Genomic DNA, 16920 nt, shown 5'->3' on the forward strand with positions numbered 1-16920 from the left:
CACTTCTCTGATGAGCTGAGAGTAAACAATAGGCAAGAGAACATAGAACAGATGAGGAACCAACAAGCGATTTGGACAGGTACAAAAATATGAGGCAGGGGAAGGGTCAAGAGAAAGCCTAGACTAGAAGTTGGCTGTAGGAACTAGGAATTCTTGAGCGATAGGATGAGACCAAGGAAAGAAGCTCAATATTAATAGGTGTGACTAAAGCACACTAAAACCAAAAGCATTAAAAGAAGAGCAGGACAAGGAGAGCCCAAGCCATCAATACCAGATTTGAGGAGACATTTCAGGATCACAGATGGAATAAGAAGAAAGGAATAGTTGTAAATGAGATTAAGGAACAAACAGGCACTCCACACCCTTCTACTGTCTACTGTCTACTTCACAGCCCTTCTTTCACTCCAAAATTGATGCTTAGAAACAGCACTGCTTGCAAATGAATTTCTGAGACTATTGCTAGAATAGATCTCTCTGTCTCTTCTGATGGTGGTTCACATGCAAGCTGATCACAACATTTTTTTGGAACGTATCAATGACAAAGGAAACATTCCTATCACAGTTATTTTGTTTCTTAACAGATATTAGGAATAAATGCATACTTACAAGAAACAGAACAGCAAATGCAGTCTAGTTTCTACAATTAAACCAATCTGCTACATCTGATAGTCTTATCTTTACCATAAACAAAAAATTCTAGTTTTACAGAACTTCGTAGAATTTCTGTTTCTATTTTATTTCTTTCTCTAATGTAAGCTGCTGAGAGATGCAACAAAAATACTACAATTAAAACTAACACAGCTCATCTAAATCAATTAACATCTTTTAGTATTACCATAGAAGTGATACCTAATAATGTCATTATTGGAAAAGAACCAGTATTTTATCAGCAAGCAAAAGAATGTCTCTGCTCTAAAAAGTTTACAGTCTAATTCATGTGATTTAACAGTGGTCAGAATTTAACAAGTGTAAAAAGGAAACCAAAAGAAAAAAAATAAAATCAATCAAAAGCAATATGCAACAATAACGAAAATAAAAAAGTTAAAAAAAATTCAAAGTAGGGAATGGCACAAAATAAATAAAAAGCAGTAAAAGTAGGAAAGTGAACAAGAATGTGGTGGCAATAACACACTGAACTTTGGAAATGAATACTGGAATAAGAAATGCACAATCTGAGTACAAGAGTCAGAGTAATTCAGTTTTGGTTAGGGGACTTCAGCAGCAGAAATGTCAGAGATGATGTGGCAGAAACACAGATGACCGAGATGAGGCCTCATCAGACAGAACAGTTTTAGGGGCATTATAAAAACAAAGAACATTATTAAACAAGAGAAACAGTGAGTCAGGTGTGTAGACATTTTTACCTAGGTCTCAAGCCTACAAATTCAAGTAGCAGACATGACAACAGCAATATAGAAATAAGGACAAATTGCTCCACATTTAAACTTACTGATTTGTGATTTCATAACCAAAACATACTTCAACACAATTCAGCAGAAATACCATCAAATATAAAGTAGCAGCAAAAGATTAAGACCCAGTTTTACAGAAGGATATGGGTCAGAAAACTTATTAAATCCAGAAATCTGGAGCTTCAGAAATAAATGACTGCACTCAAGATGTGAAAAATTAAAAGAATGGAGAAAAGCTTATGACTTTGATTTTAATAGGAACAAAATTTAACCCCTTTAGTCTGTGAATCTTATTCTATTCAATTCTAGATCATATAGCATACAAATTTCTCTGAAATACTGAAACCTTTCAGATTTTTTTTATTAGTTACCAGTAGTTATACAGTACTACCACTGACACATAGTTCAAAGATATCAGAATGTTAAAATGAAGACATGTTATCCTACATTTATATGCATTCAAATCATGGAGTCACATTATACTTCCACACTTCATAGTTTTGTTTATATTTTAGATAAAACTTAGGAGGGAAAAAGGCACAGATGTGAAAGCATATATAAGGAGCAAAGACTACCTATTACAGGAAAACACATTTATCAAGAAAATGTAATTAATACTTAAAATCTGGCACTTTTTATTTTTAGTTCAGACAAAAAAAAAAAAAAGACAGCTTGGCTTGTCTGATTAGAAAAAAAAAAAAAAAGATGAATTTCTGCAATGTTAGGAACAGTTCAGGAAGAAGCACTGAGCAAATGGAGAACCAACTTTCACTGATGCCAAGTCCTGTGATTTCAATGCAAATCTTTATTGTGGAAGGGTTTTTTTCTGTTTGTTTGGGAGAAGAAAAAGAGTATGGGAGAGACTACATTTTTGTTGATTTCAGATACCTACAGGTACATAAGCCAGAAGTATCTCTTAGGTCTGTTAACAAGTCCAAAGTTGCAGACTGCCCTGTTGCAAATAAAACATGTGCAAGTGGAAACGAGACCACTTGGATACAAAGACTACACAGATGAGAGATGTTATCTACCAGAGGACCATCAAAAAGGAAATGAAAGTTCTGATGTGCTGAAATGGGGCTAAAAGGGGAAGCAGGATAGGAAAGCATGTCATGGAAACTCAGAGAATGTTTAGGGAATGAGGTACTGAAAAACAGAGAACGTGAAGATGCAAGTAAAGCACATGCCCATACCTATTTATCTCAGGAGCACATAAACTAGCAATATTTAAGTGACCTGTTACCAATCCTCAGTACAACAATGTAATCACCTTTCAAGACCAACAACCTGGCACCTGTGTCTTAAAGCTGATGATAGTAGTAAGAAGTAACCAATAACGCTATGTTCTACACAGAGCTCATGTCACTTGGGGTACAGCAAGAACATGGAAGTTTTGCATCAGTTGAATTTCTGGCCAAATAAGAAGTAGATGAGTTGTCAAGCAACTACCACTGAAAAGTGGGGCTCTGATATATACAGTAATCCAAATAACCAATGAGTTAGGCATTTCTGTAAAGAAAACTGATTGTCAGCTATTCTCTATAATTTTAAAACTCAAAGGATTCTTTTTCAGCACTTGAACCATGCCCTATTACTGCCATTCTTTTTGCTTGAGCAGAATTATCATTAAAAACAGAAAACTGATTTACTCTTCCCTCAACTTTTTTTTTTTTTTTTTTGAAAAAACTTGGAAAAGTCTCTACTTAAGATAGAAAAGTTGAAGGAAAACCCATTTTTAATGCAACCCTTGCTCCACAAATTTATCTGTTCAGGTTTTCCAAGATGGTCAAAGGCCTTCTGTGTACTTCTAATTCTCAAGCATGTATTGATCATGCAAATGACAAAAATGCAGCAATGTCTTGCAATAGACACATCAAAATTAAACAGAGACCCAAAATAAAGAGGTTAAAAAACCAGAACACATTTTTAGGGAAGGGAATGTAACTGTTACCTCATAATTCTTATATCTGTTGTTCATTACTATTATGCTCCAGTGACTGTTCTTTTGAGTTTTATTCCACATTTTTTATTGTATTCAACTGCTAGGTACCTACAGAATTATACGTATTATTATTAGAAATTATGTGTATTCCTACAATGTCAAAACCATTCTGCCAGTTTTGTTTGAACTGCACAGCATTTCTCCATCTTAACCTTTAAGGCACCAGAATTATTCATCCATGGCCTAAAAAACCAAATGGGAAAAAATTCATGTCCAAAAAGATATTTTTTCATCTTGATAATCATCATATCTTGCAGTCTGCATATTGTTATTGAGGCATGTATATTGGCAATTTTTGGCTGCTGTACTGCTAACGCCTACCACATTTAGAGAAAAGTGATCAAGTGCCCAGATACCTTTTGATCAGCTCTATAACGATATCTTTAAAATATATTTTTAAATATAAAGAATCCATTCACAGACAAAAATCTGATGAACAGCTTAAGTCTACTGTAGGTCACTTAACCCTCATCTGTCAAAAAATGAGGGCAGCTCTTCAAACATGGCAAGATTCTGCTAGCAAAGTAAGGCTATCCTATCACTTCCACTTCTCTTGCTCTTTATGCTTCAACAGCATTTTTACTAAATTGATTCGCGACACATTCCCTGAGGGCTTCACAATGGACTTGTATTTTATACCAGCTAGACAAAAGCAAGTTTGCTATATTCAAGACAATTAAAAATAAATAAATTATAAAATGCTAAAAAAAAGAAACATACTTAAAAACTTAAACTGAACCAAGGACACCTATTTTACACAGAAATATAATAAGCCCTAACAAAGAAGCTCCATCAGAAACATACTTAAAAACTTAAGCTGAACCAAGGACACCTATTTTACACAGAAATATAATAAGCCCTAACAAAGAAGCTCCATCAGGCCAGTGACATCAGCTATTATCAAAGCCACCTGGCAGTTCTTACTCAAGACTATTTTCAGCTGCTTTTCTAACTATTCAGTATGAAATTTTCCAGAGCTGTTGTCTGCTTTAGGTAGCTTTTCCTTATCCTCCTCTTACCGCCACCTTGAAAAGGAGCCCAGAGAATGACTTGAACATTTTTCTACGTGAAAGCACTTGAGAAACTGTAACTACTTTCCTGCCCTGAATCAGTAACTTGAAGTCAGACTGCACAATGATGTTGTATGAAGGAGGTACACTCTGCTCATTTTGCAAAAAATCTAACCTGACTTAGCCAAGCTACAAGCGTCTAGAAATCAGAGTTTGTACCTCATTTTTGCAAGATCTGCTGAAGCTTAACAACCAACCATCACATCTACGTCCTCAGTGGTCTTCTGCATGTTGTCTCAATGTGCAAGGCACCTGAACTAAGCTTCCTCTTACTTCCTGTTTTGAGTGAAGAGTCAGATTTTCCACAGTAGGAGAAGTCTGCATTTAATAAGCTTTAGGTAAAACACTGAACACAAAGTGTCGTCTTGCATATTTCTGCAGTGTCACCTATGGAGATATCCCTAACACAGTTGAAAACAATGGCCTGTCACTTTATATTGTTGGGTAACTTGAGTAGGATTTAGGGTATACTGGCAGAGAATGTGGAGAGAAGATGGAAAAAACAGTTTATAATGGAGACCAGAACTGGAAGCTTGAAAGAATGAACTGGGATTGACTAGACAAGGAAAGAAACAAAGAGGAACATAAGAAGATGTGGCAGTGAATTAAACCAAATCAGCAATGCTGAGCAGAACAAGTAAGACTTGGGGGTCACTAGGACTGGAAAGAATGAGGGACAGATATTCTGTCTCTGACAGAATCTGAAAGAGTTGGATTTTAATAAATATATGTGGAAGGGAGTTGGCTCACAACAAAAGACTGAAAAAAGACCCACCAACAGGGTTCAGAAACACAGACAAGAATCAGAAACAGAAGGAAGGAAGAGTGAGAAGAATTAGTAGGCAGGCAAAGGCTGACAGCAGAGAAACAACATGTAGTCAAGAGATGGTCAGGGACTAGTCAGGCCTAACTATTTGATTGAAAAGACAGAATCAGTGCTGCACTAGAGATTGTCTTAAGGCAGGGAAAGCTGGAACTGTAAGTGAAAACCTAAAAACCCAGTGTTTGTCTTCAGAAGCTATTGAAAGATGTAAAATAAAATACCCTAAAGTTTCCACATTCTCTTCAAGTATCTGCAAACTCCTTTCTCCTCCTCAGACTTCCATTTTCCACCTTCCTCTGCTAATGATAAAAATGTAGTGTAACAATGCATAACTTTGTTCCCTTCTTACCTCAAGCAACAGTAATGTTTATGTATTACATTTAAAAGCTCTAATCCTCCTAATTAACAACATGACATCCATATCACAGAATATCTCATTTTGCTATTTTAGGTTGATTTTAAGTAAAGAATTACACACAGAAGCACGTTTACATGATATTAAACAAATAAGTACCAAGGACTTTTAATTCCTTGGACATCAGGAATTCCTCCATTTAATTTTGTCTACTAGTATTAATTCTGTCTTTATTACACTATCCCAAATGATTTTTTCTATGCTATCTCATTCAATTAACAGCATATTTTCTGGGATAAACCAAGTTTTCTCTTTAAGGATGACACTTTAAGACCCTGCATTCAATATTAGGGAACCTAACCATTACATAGGAGATCAGGTTTTTAATCTGAGCTTTCGCCAAAGAATTCTTAACTGGTTGTATTAATTGCATAGTTGTGTATTAATAGTAAACTACAAGACTTTTAAGACTTTTTTAAGCTTTTGTATTAATGAAAAATGGAGATTTACCTCCATTCCCTCTCCTGTACTCCCTAACTCCTTGTTGCAATTAAATTGGATTAATTTTGCAACTTCAGAATGCTAAACGGCAATATACTAACAACAGCAATTATCAAATAAAGCAGATGTGCAAGCTTCTTCTCAGACCACTACAAATAAATACGACTGTATTCTCACTTTTCACACATCAGCCAAAGAAACTAAAGAACAAAGAATACTGCTGACATATACTGCTTTTTTACGTGACTCCAAGAAATCTGCATTATTGTTTAGAAGGTACTTTTTTCTTCCTCCAGAAGAAAGTACTTTATTCCCTTTTTGTTTCTTATTGATTTATATCACTGTAGAGAACAGTAATAAAATATATGCTAAAATAAAGCACTCTCTAAATCAAAGATTTAGAATTAATAAATAGTATGAATATATGAATACTACCTTCCAATATTATCATTTGAGGCATTAAGAGAATCTAAAGAGTAAAATAAATGGGGAGATAATAACTGTGTTGAAGTATAACTCATGAAAAATACAAATTAGCAAAGGTAAATACTACTTTGTTATATCCTCATTTCCACAGTACTATACTTCAGAACATTTTAAAGACATTCTGAAGGCTAACTGCAGAGTTACTGAAGTCATTAAAAAGCTGAACCATGGAGACATGGTACCTCAGGACAGGTCTCTTGATTTCAAGTTTTGAATTACTATATCTACTTTGCTCCCCAGACTCTGTTACATACACAGTTCTGAGGTCCATACTATGTGCCTTGACTCCAGCATTGTTTGCCACGCAACACACCACTCAGAGAGGTCAATACACATTTCACGATCCTGGGATTAAAACCTGACAGCTTAGGCCCAACTTTGCAATGTTCATGTGAAACAGAACTTCAGAAATTGGTTCTTGGACCAAGAAAAGAATCTCTGGTCTTTATTTCTTTATTGTAGCTAACTTCTACCTTACCCCCCCAAGCTGTGACTGAAAAACCCAATTATTTAGATTTGGGAAACTGCAGAATTTCCAAGGTACTAAAAAAACTGCTGTAATACATTGTTTACAGCTTTTTACTGAATAATATTCCAACACAATGGCACATCAAGAGTTTCTAAAATAATTTTAGGTAACTGTTTTTAGCGCAACCACCCTATACCATAAATGTATGGCTGAAAAACCCCAGGATCTAGTATAGACTGTCCCTCCTCTTCCTCCTTTATCATCTTCTCTAAACAGAGGAAAACAACTGATCGTTATTTTCAAGGAGCGTAACACTTGCTACTCATGCACACATCTCTACAGTGCTGATCACAAACCTGTTGAAACAACCAAGAGCAAGCAGCTGTCCGAGTATTTGCTGTGTTTAGTCATACCAGCAACCTTTTTTTGTTTCCTGGAAAGCAACCCAATAACCAAGATCAGCAAGAACAAGCTCAATGTTACTGGATGATGCACACACTCAGACCCCTGTTTTCACAAAAAGGATATAAATGCACTAGCCAGCAGCTCTCTTATACTCCCCATCTGTCACAGCTCAGTGCAGCCTGTATGCTAGGAGGCTGCAGCTGTGGAGATTTTCAACACTTAAATGCATAAATGGCAGACTTACTGAAGCAGATAGGAACGGTATTCTAGGGTGGCGATTCATCATCAGAGACAACAGCCAGAAAAGTAGTCATGTCTCAAAATGCAAAATTAAAAAAACCCTATAGATTGGAAAATGCTTACCTGCTGAGCTAAGCAAAACACTGAAGTCTGTTCCTCTCTGTGACTCCCCACATTCACTCTGTCCCTCTTTTTCTGTATCCTCATAGCGGCTCCAGTTAGAAAACACCTTTCTTCTTGAATAGCATTTCACTTCTTCCTTCTCTTCTTCATGTCGTGATTCGGTATCACCATCCTCCTCTACCTGTGACATTTAAATGGACAGCTAAGCCATTGCAACTTAATAGCATTTTGTTCTGTATTTAAACAATCATTCATACAAACAACTCCAACCACAGAAATAAAACCCATCATAAAACCCACAGAAAGACAAATCCATCTGGATCCCCACCAACATTTTAGGTGGTACTATCTTTGTGTCTGAATGTAATTCATCAAGAGTGTAACTAAAATGCACCGAGGGAAGCTGCAGCTCTTACAAGGGGTCAAGCATTGACACTGATACAAGTTCCACTACTTTCCCTCCTATTCTGAAAATTTATAATGAATAGCTTCCTTCCTAAAACTGAAAGCAATGGATACAGAGTGGAACTAAGAACTGAAACCAAGTATCTCTGTCCAAATGTTGCAGTGATACATATGATAACTGAATAAAACTATATTTGTAGAGTGGAACAGGAGAAGATAAATTCTGCAGAAAAACATTTTGAAAATGGTGATTTATGTAAGAATTTCTATAAGCAACTATAGAGTCTTAAATCAAGTAATATGGAATAATTAATCAAATTTAATCTCCTTCATGAAAGCCATTTTATGGAAATAGACGTGAAAAAATTAAATAGACTGCTAGCAGTTGATCTACTAATTTTAACCTCTTAAAAAGTCCTAGGGTCAAAAGGAGAATTCATTGCAGAGTCAACTTAAGATACAAGCAAAATAGGCATCTGCCACAAGTACGTAACAGCTGTGGAAAACTCTCCTGTTTTGAATTCTCTACAAATGCAGCTCTCCCAGAGCTTGGGGTTTAGCTGGAATGACTGTTGCTACACAAACAAAAAGACTTGCTTCCTGGAGGAAAGAGCACTCAAGGCAAGAAATTAAATCTGTCACAATTATACAAATGCACTCCCACGTGTCAAACAGCTGACAAAAAGGAAAATATTCTGTGCATTCTCACTGGTTCTGTGCAATTTTTTAGGTAAATTCTCTTTTCTTTGTATTCATCAGATAAATAAACTAAAATGGTTGTTGTAGGTAAACGGTTATATGAGCAAGTGGATGAAGTGACAACTACATTACTGGAAACTGAGGCAGAGCTATAGCTTCCACACAACAAAGGCCAAATCCACTTCCATCAAGATAAAAATAAACTTATTTTTTCTCTATTCTTCTTCTAAAAAATGAATGATTTGCTATAATCCAGCAAACCTAGTGAAATTCAGTGCCCAAATTAACTTGGACCTGAAACAATTCACAAGTCAAAGCAGGAGCAGTGCTACAGAGATAGATCAGTTTTGTACTTTATTTTTAAGAAAAGATCAGAATAATCTTAAGAAACTATGACATTATAGATAATTACTTATTATAGACCTGTTTGAAGAATTCACTCCTTTCAACTGTAAAAATAAAAACCCAAGAGTAGCACTTTCTTAGTTCAACGTGCTTCCAGTAAACTAATATGGATACAAATGTTTTCTCTTAAACGAGACTAAATTCTTTTTCACGTTCTGTTATTAGCTATGCTATACAGTGCACCTCAAGGAAATTTCACTTCTTAGAAGTAAAATAGCTAACTTCAAGAAACAAACCACAAATTCTCAGGAGCAGAAGTTGTGCAGCCTGGTCTCCCAGGTACTGTCCTGAGGCTTACTGTTAAAACAAGTAAACTTCAAATACAAACCTGCTCCCATTTCCAATAAATATTTAATGGAAAATCTTATGTGATGCACCACCAAGCTACAAAATAGAACTGCAAATAATCACAATTGAATAATCAATTCAAATTCAATCAACTTAAAGATGTGTTAAAATTTTCAAATACATTAAAAAACTGATCAGTGAAACTTCTGAAAATAGTTTGCTTCTACCATCTCACATGAGACAGTTACCAAGTAACAAACCCAGACACTCAGAAACATATACCTTAACCACCTTTCTCTTAGCTGCCTATTCAGCTACACCATACACTACTACCACTGTCACCCCACCGTGCTGAAAATGAGTCTTAAGCAAACATCTGTCCTATGTGTAATGAAATAAAGAAACTTCCCTCTTGCCACATCATCAAATAACAAAAGATACAAGCTGAAACAAATTCTAGAATCCAACTCAGACATAACCTTTAAAAAAGTATTACTCGCATAAGTAGAAAACCTTAGGCCTTTAAATAGTATTGAACTACATCTACATATTATTGCTCAGTGTTCTAAAACACCAGGATACCACAGGAGGTATAGCATCTATGTGCTGTGCCTCAGTTCCAGATAGTAATAAATGCATCACCATTTGCACATTTCACTGAAATTTTCGAAGTGGGGAAAGTATGCAAAAACCCAGTTGAACAAAACCAGGAAACCTTCAGACTATTTTGCATATCAGAAGAACAAAAAAAAAAAAAAAAAAAAGTGTGCAATATTCTGCCTAAACACTGAAGAACTCAAACAACAGGGGCCAAGCTCCCCTGCAGAGGAACTTGCACAATTTGTGGTCTTCTGCCAAGCAATGCATTTTTATCCTTTATGAGAGCCTGTGACTGCACTTTTCTTCTAAAGGAAAGCAAAGTGCATAGCACAAATGACCACAATTTACAATCTAACAGAGCAAAAGAATACTTTAATACACTAATTTTACATACAGGGTTGGGGACAGTGTGGTATTGAGAAAATACGGGAAAATGGGCTTTTTGTTTGACTTTTCTTACAGATGGGAACACGTTGATGCACGTGGTTCAGGAATGAAGGTGTTTAAATGTAGTAAACATTGTTCTGAACTAGTAGTTTCCCCTGGGGTCATCCTTCTGCACTTCCTTGGAACTCAGAGTGGTTTGGATCAAACCAAGGCTGAAGTACACAATGGAGAAAGTGCAACAGTGACCTCTTGCATCCCGCTTCAATTACTCAACCACTCTTCACTGTAAGTGCAATCAGTCCTAGCACGTTAAGCACACGTGTCCAAGCACTTAACAAGAATTGTTGAGCTCACAGCCCTTTAACAAAACTCAAAGTGCATTAAAAGTCAGAGCTTCCATTAAGACTTTCTAAAAATGTCCTTATTACCCTTAGGAAGCCACAGGAGCTAGAGCTTATAGCCTTCTTCCTGTTCAATTCTGGTAACGCATCTGGTAAGAAAAATTTAAAGCTCTTCATCTTTGTCAGTACTTAGAATATCCTACCGTAACAGAAACATCAGATGTTCAGCTTACCTTTCTTCAGGGCAGCTGCTGTTCCCTAATATGTAGGTGTCATGCATTATTAGATTTCCGTTCTTGTTTATTTTGTTTCTCTTCCCAAGAATGTCACTTTACAGTATGTATGTAAACATAATTTGAGCTTTTCTGTTAATCTCTTAGAAAGAGCATAGCTATTTGTTTTCTTCATTTCTGTCCCAAATTATTTTTAGAAACTCTTCAAAGTTATATTGATCGAGTGCTACTTTTCCCCTTTGTTACTTAATCTCTGTATTACTGCTTTGAATGTTACATCTACAATGTATTCACATTTCCTCAATCTTTTCCATTCTTTATTAGGGACACTCACCTACAATACCCCAGACATCATATATATCCACTCAGAGTCAGAATTAACAGTTAGTCACTGCCATATGGGGACACCTACATGTTCATGGACAGTCATAACCACTGTCTGCTCCCTACATTTGCTGCTCTCACAACAAACAACAGCATACACCAATTCCTTGAATAAACTTCTGTCTTGATTCCCTCTTCCCTTCCTGGAAACTGCTGTACAGCTGTGGTCAAGTGCAAGGACACTCAAGCTTACCTAGATGTCTCAATCCCATTTTCTCTTCTCATCAGGCAAAAAGGCTAGCAAGACAAAATGAAAACATTCTCTGGGTTGAATCTGATCCGGACTATCAGCTGCATCATGAATGAGCACATATCTTTTTTCTCATTCATATTTAAAATACTAAGGTGTATGTGCAGAGACTTACTTATCTTTTGTTCTTCATCCTAACTTTGGCAGCATCTGTTAAGGTCAAATTTTCACAGATGGAACTTCTAAGTCAAAGGGTCAAAAAAATGTACATAATTAAGCAACAAAGCTGTTCACGACCTCTACACTTGAAATTGTTTCACAGAACAGAAGTCTGTATATGGAGGCTTGTATGCATGTAAATTAGTACGGCAGCTTGGCTGGTATTGACTTCTTAGTGGTTCCTCTGGGCAGACAAAGTGGAAACGTTAAAGACTGTTACTCTTTAATGTTAGAGACACTCTTTAATGACTTAAATTTCTCTTGGAAAGACACACTTGCTTTTAATTTAATGGTTCGAGTTATTGGTGGTGTAACCAAACAGGAGCAATAGGATTACACCAGGAATTATCTTAGCACATTACAGATACAACACAATCTCGAAAAGATTTCCTTTTTTAGCAACAGTGCTCATTAAATGCTCATTAAATTTATTTACATTTAAATCCAAAAAGGTATAGGAGAATCCCCTGACAGCTTAATGCATTACTATGATTGATAGGCTAATACCTCATGATAGTTAATAGTATAAAAATCTCCAAAAGTTTTCTTATTTTACACATTTAACTAATTACAACCCTGATATATATGTCCCTCTTCTTGTAAGTAATTACTCAACAAAGGAATACATCATCTGGTTTATTGTGGTGGAAATTTAATGGATTCTATAAATAATGAACTGTATTATTAAAAAAAACCAGACTATATTCAGAACTATGGCAAATGGAAGCAGAATTGCATTTTTAAATGGATTTCATAGATTAATGTTATTCTGTTACAAAAGACAAAATACTAGTGCAATTTTATCAATATTGATGCAAGTTTGTAGATGTTTAGAATCAAGATGTCCTTACTCACAAGAAACAATATAGAACACTATCTTCATGGTGCTACCTAGAGAAACAGATGAAATTCAATGAAAGATTTTGAAATGCAACTCACAATAGCAACAAACAGGAATTCAGGTTTAAAAACAAAAATAATTTAAAAATACTAATAGTAAATTAACAAGTTAAACGTATCTGGCAGTATACTGTATACAACTCCTCTATCTGGGAAAATCCCACAAAGCATGCCAACACATTGTTCTGTCTACCTAGGAATATCAATGATAAATTTCTGTACTGAGAAAAATTAGCAAATTAGAACAATATAAAAGGGAGAGTATGAAGTAAGACCAGAATAGAATATCTCAAATTATTCTTATTTAGTTCTCTTAATCTAGATTTTTGAAAAATCAATGAAAGATAAAATTTCAAAATTTCCCTGAAAAATAAGATTTTCCCAAAGCAGTGATACCATAAGATACTGCTTCACTTCTTTTAGAGACAGAAAGGAATATTTTGTAATAACACTCAGAATCACCTGCCAAAAACTGAGCTGTTAGCTTATCTGTAGTGAATTGTTTTCAAGAGACACCATATTCATGAGTCTAACCATAATGACGACGAAAAAGTAAATATAATAATCTTGTCCACCAATTATTTTGCTTCAAAGTTCTTGCTCGCTACAACTGAGTAAAAACTTCAAATGAAAAAGACTGTTGTCTCTTTGCTGTTCAACTGGACCAAAACACCACCTCCTAAAATATTCTTTGCACTCTTTAAAGTTTTAACATGATCAAGCACCAGTGCTACAAGGTGTACTTCATCTTTCTCACAAATCATTATTAACATTTCCATAAGCTATAGCCATGTTCTGTACGAATTGTATACCTCACTGAATTGGAATGAAAATTTCTATTAGGAGCTAAATCTCTCCCTTAGATTTGCTGAGAGAGGGGGGGAAACAAAAGCCCCACAGGCAAACAGCTTGGTTATATTGTTTGCAACTACTGACTTAAATGGCAGACCACCTTCTCTTTCACAGACCTAGAAAAGAATCCATAAATCCTGATGCTCACTCTTCACTGCCCTCTCAGAAATACCTCTGTGACCTGCTAGTACATTATGAGCTGCACAGTCCTTCAAATGAGAGCCTTACAGGGGCAAAATGAACCAATGTAATACACACTGCTCAAGTTTTGTACTGTGGCTTTCAGAGACTCAGTTTGAAAACTGTTGACTTGTAGATAAATTAAACTTAATAACCATGGACTGTAGGTTACCGAGACTTTGTTCTTGGTAAAGCCTGCCAAGCAATTATTTATTTCAGAAATTGCGTATTTCAGGGTGCTGCTCATTAGATACAGGATTTTACAAACTACAAAGCCACTAGCTAAAATTTCACTCTACTGATTTAGATGAAAACTCCAAACTGAAGGATACTTGATGGGGTATGTTGTGAGAACAGTATAATTAGAAATTCAGCACTCATTCTGCAGTAATTGGAAAATCTGTTAGAGTATCAACAAGTTGCATTAACTGCAGAAGTAGCCCTTTGCCTCTCTTCCCCATGGCTGTCCCGTGCTGCGAACAAAGAGTCTGTAAGAAGTTTTTCCAGCTGCTGTCTATAGATAACGAGACTTTTGATTTTCTAAACTTGCCAAGCTAATACATTTCCACCAACAGAAAATCGACTGTATTTTTTTCTTTAACTCAGTGGAAATGATTTCATGAAAGTTACTGGCAACTACGTAAACTCATCAAGCAATTTATACAAAATTGTTACATGGACTTGCACAAAACCTGGCAGCTCTTCTACCTTCAAATTGTCTGTAACTATGAAAAGCTGATTTTTTGTCTTAAAAACATCAGTCAAAAATATAAGAGCAAACATAAAATAGGAGCCTCTGTCTTGACAGAAATAACAGGTTTCATGAAAACCTTCAAAGTAAGTATATTGCCATAAAGGTTATAGCATTTTCAGTAAGATTACTGATTGTTCCTATGTATAGGCTGTACTTGGCAAAAACCAAAAGGTTTATATATTGCATACATATGGATCCACATATGCGAATGTTGCATGTCTTATTCTAAAAGCAAGTTACATTTAGTATTCTGGATCAGTTAAGGAAATCTTCTGGAGAAAGAGAATTGTTTTTACCAAATCTGCTGTTCCTAAAAAGAAGTTTCCTAAGATGCATTAGAGACTCGACTATATTCTGAAACTGGTTCAATTCTTATGTGTTAATGCACCAGTATTACAGAGTAATACAAACTGAAAGGGATTGCAAGAGGTCATCTTGTCCAACTGCCTCCTCAAAAGAAGGTCATAACTGAAATTAGATAGCTTGGGGCTTTGTTCACTCAGGGCTTGAAAAACTCCAATAGTCTATTTAATCCTTAGTATTTAATTTTGCTGTTTTATTCTAGCACTTCTAAAATTGCAAAAGTAGTTGTATTAACAGCTTTAACAATAACTTGTAAAGAACACACATGAAGAGTTCTGTAACATCAAGAAGGCAAAATTTATTGAGGGGAAACATTCACCTCAATAGCAAAATAAGAGATGTTTTAAAAGATACTGCTATTTTACTAGTCTTCATAAGTCAGTGGGTAAGACAGCCTCTCTCAATAAACATATCTGTTATAAACTTACACATATTGAGAAGCTTTGTACTTCTGCAACCATATCAATGATGAAGTAAAAGCGTGACAAATTACGTAAAAAGCTCAGTAAAAGCATCCATCTGCAGAAAAGAGAAAAATTTGATCCTAACTCACAGAGGTTATCTCATAAACTTGGAATGAAGTCTGCTCAAAAGAACAAGGTTTAGAGAAGACATCAGTTATATTGACAAGTCTAATGTTTATTTAACAACCCCTACATGCACACAACTTTAGAACAAAGTCAACAAAAATCCAGCAACTGTACCAAGATCAAAAACAACATGTTGAAGAAGCTTCAGGGTTTCCCATGCAAGAAGTATGTGATGAAGTTTTTCAACAGATCCATTTTTTGTCACAATGAAAATAGAAAAAAATAAACAAACAAACCTCCCAAAACAACCTCTCAAAAGATTTCTGCTATGCTATATTACACATGAAAGGAAACCGCCAAAGTTTACATTTTAATAACAACAAAACTATCCCCTAACTTTAAATTAAAAAATATTTGAAAATAGACAGTAACAAGTTAAAAGTTTAGGGCTTTTAAAAATACATCTATTTTGTAAAAAAGAAAGCACATAGGAGCACAACATTCTTCTTCTATGGATTTCAAAACATGGAAATAGTTCAGTGATATTCACCCACACTGTTCTATTTTCAACTGTCACAGCATTAAAGAAGAAAAAATCTCAAAGACAATAAACAGAACAGGATTGTTTGAAACTGTATCCCTAAACTAAGAGAAACTTAATCAGTAGTTTTCTTTTCTTTTCTACTGTTAACCTTCTGCCAGCTTCAGTTCCTTTGTCAGCTCACAGCAGAATCAGACAAGCACAAGTAACGGTTAGATAGGCTGGAAGCATGCCATGAAACATGGGGACTGGGAAGCAGGTCCTTCCTTTATATCTGGCAGCAATTATCTGCTAGATTGGCTAAGTGTACTCATAAGCCATATCCTTGGTTTGATTTCCTTCAATGTTAAACTCATTTTTCCAAAGTAAGTTCTGTTCTCTCTTTCCATTAAAGACTTAGAGACACTCCATTACTATTCCTTTTCACATAATACATGTGGACACAGAGGTGACATCTGTCAAAGTCATATAGTTTTAAAAAAACCCTTGGCTACAAATATTTATGTTGATCGATAAAATTTTTAACATAAACCTCAGAACATTTGCCTTTTGTGACTGCTTTTAGATCCCTTTTTCAGTTAAGGTTTTAAAGTAGCCATTCAGATGTGTAAGACATCATTTTAGAGGTTCTATATACAAGTACTGGTGTTTGGTTCACAGTGGGAAATTCTATCTTGAATTTAAATTAAAACCACCAACATCTGCCACTTTTTCAGATCAACCACCACAAAATAATAGCATATTGCAAACATTCAAATATTCA

At 35.4% G+C, this 16920-nt stretch overlaps 2 protein-coding genes across 2 annotated transcripts in view; one reads left to right on the forward strand and one right to left on the reverse strand.

Annotated features, from left to right (window-relative positions):
• The window catches only part of AVEN (apoptosis and caspase activation inhibitor), a 90390-nt gene that overhangs the window by 61546 nt on the left and 11924 nt on the right, over nucleotides 1-16920 (reverse strand). Inside the window, exon 2 of the mRNA XM_032112926.1 lies at nucleotides 7887-8067. Coding sequence (XP_031968817.1) covers nucleotides 7887-8067 — 181 coding nt within the window. The remainder of the gene's footprint in view (nucleotides 1-7886; nucleotides 8068-16920) is intronic.
• Nucleotides 1-16920, forward strand: part of CHRM5 (cholinergic receptor muscarinic 5) — a 50230-nt gene that overhangs the window by 10621 nt on the left and 22689 nt on the right. The window lies entirely within an intron of this gene.

Source organism: Corvus moneduloides, chromosome 6 (assembly GCF_009650955.1).
Source record: "Corvus moneduloides isolate bCorMon1 chromosome 6, bCorMon1.pri, whole genome shotgun sequence".
Lineage (NCBI taxonomy): Eukaryota > Metazoa > Chordata > Aves > Passeriformes > Corvidae > Corvus > Corvus moneduloides.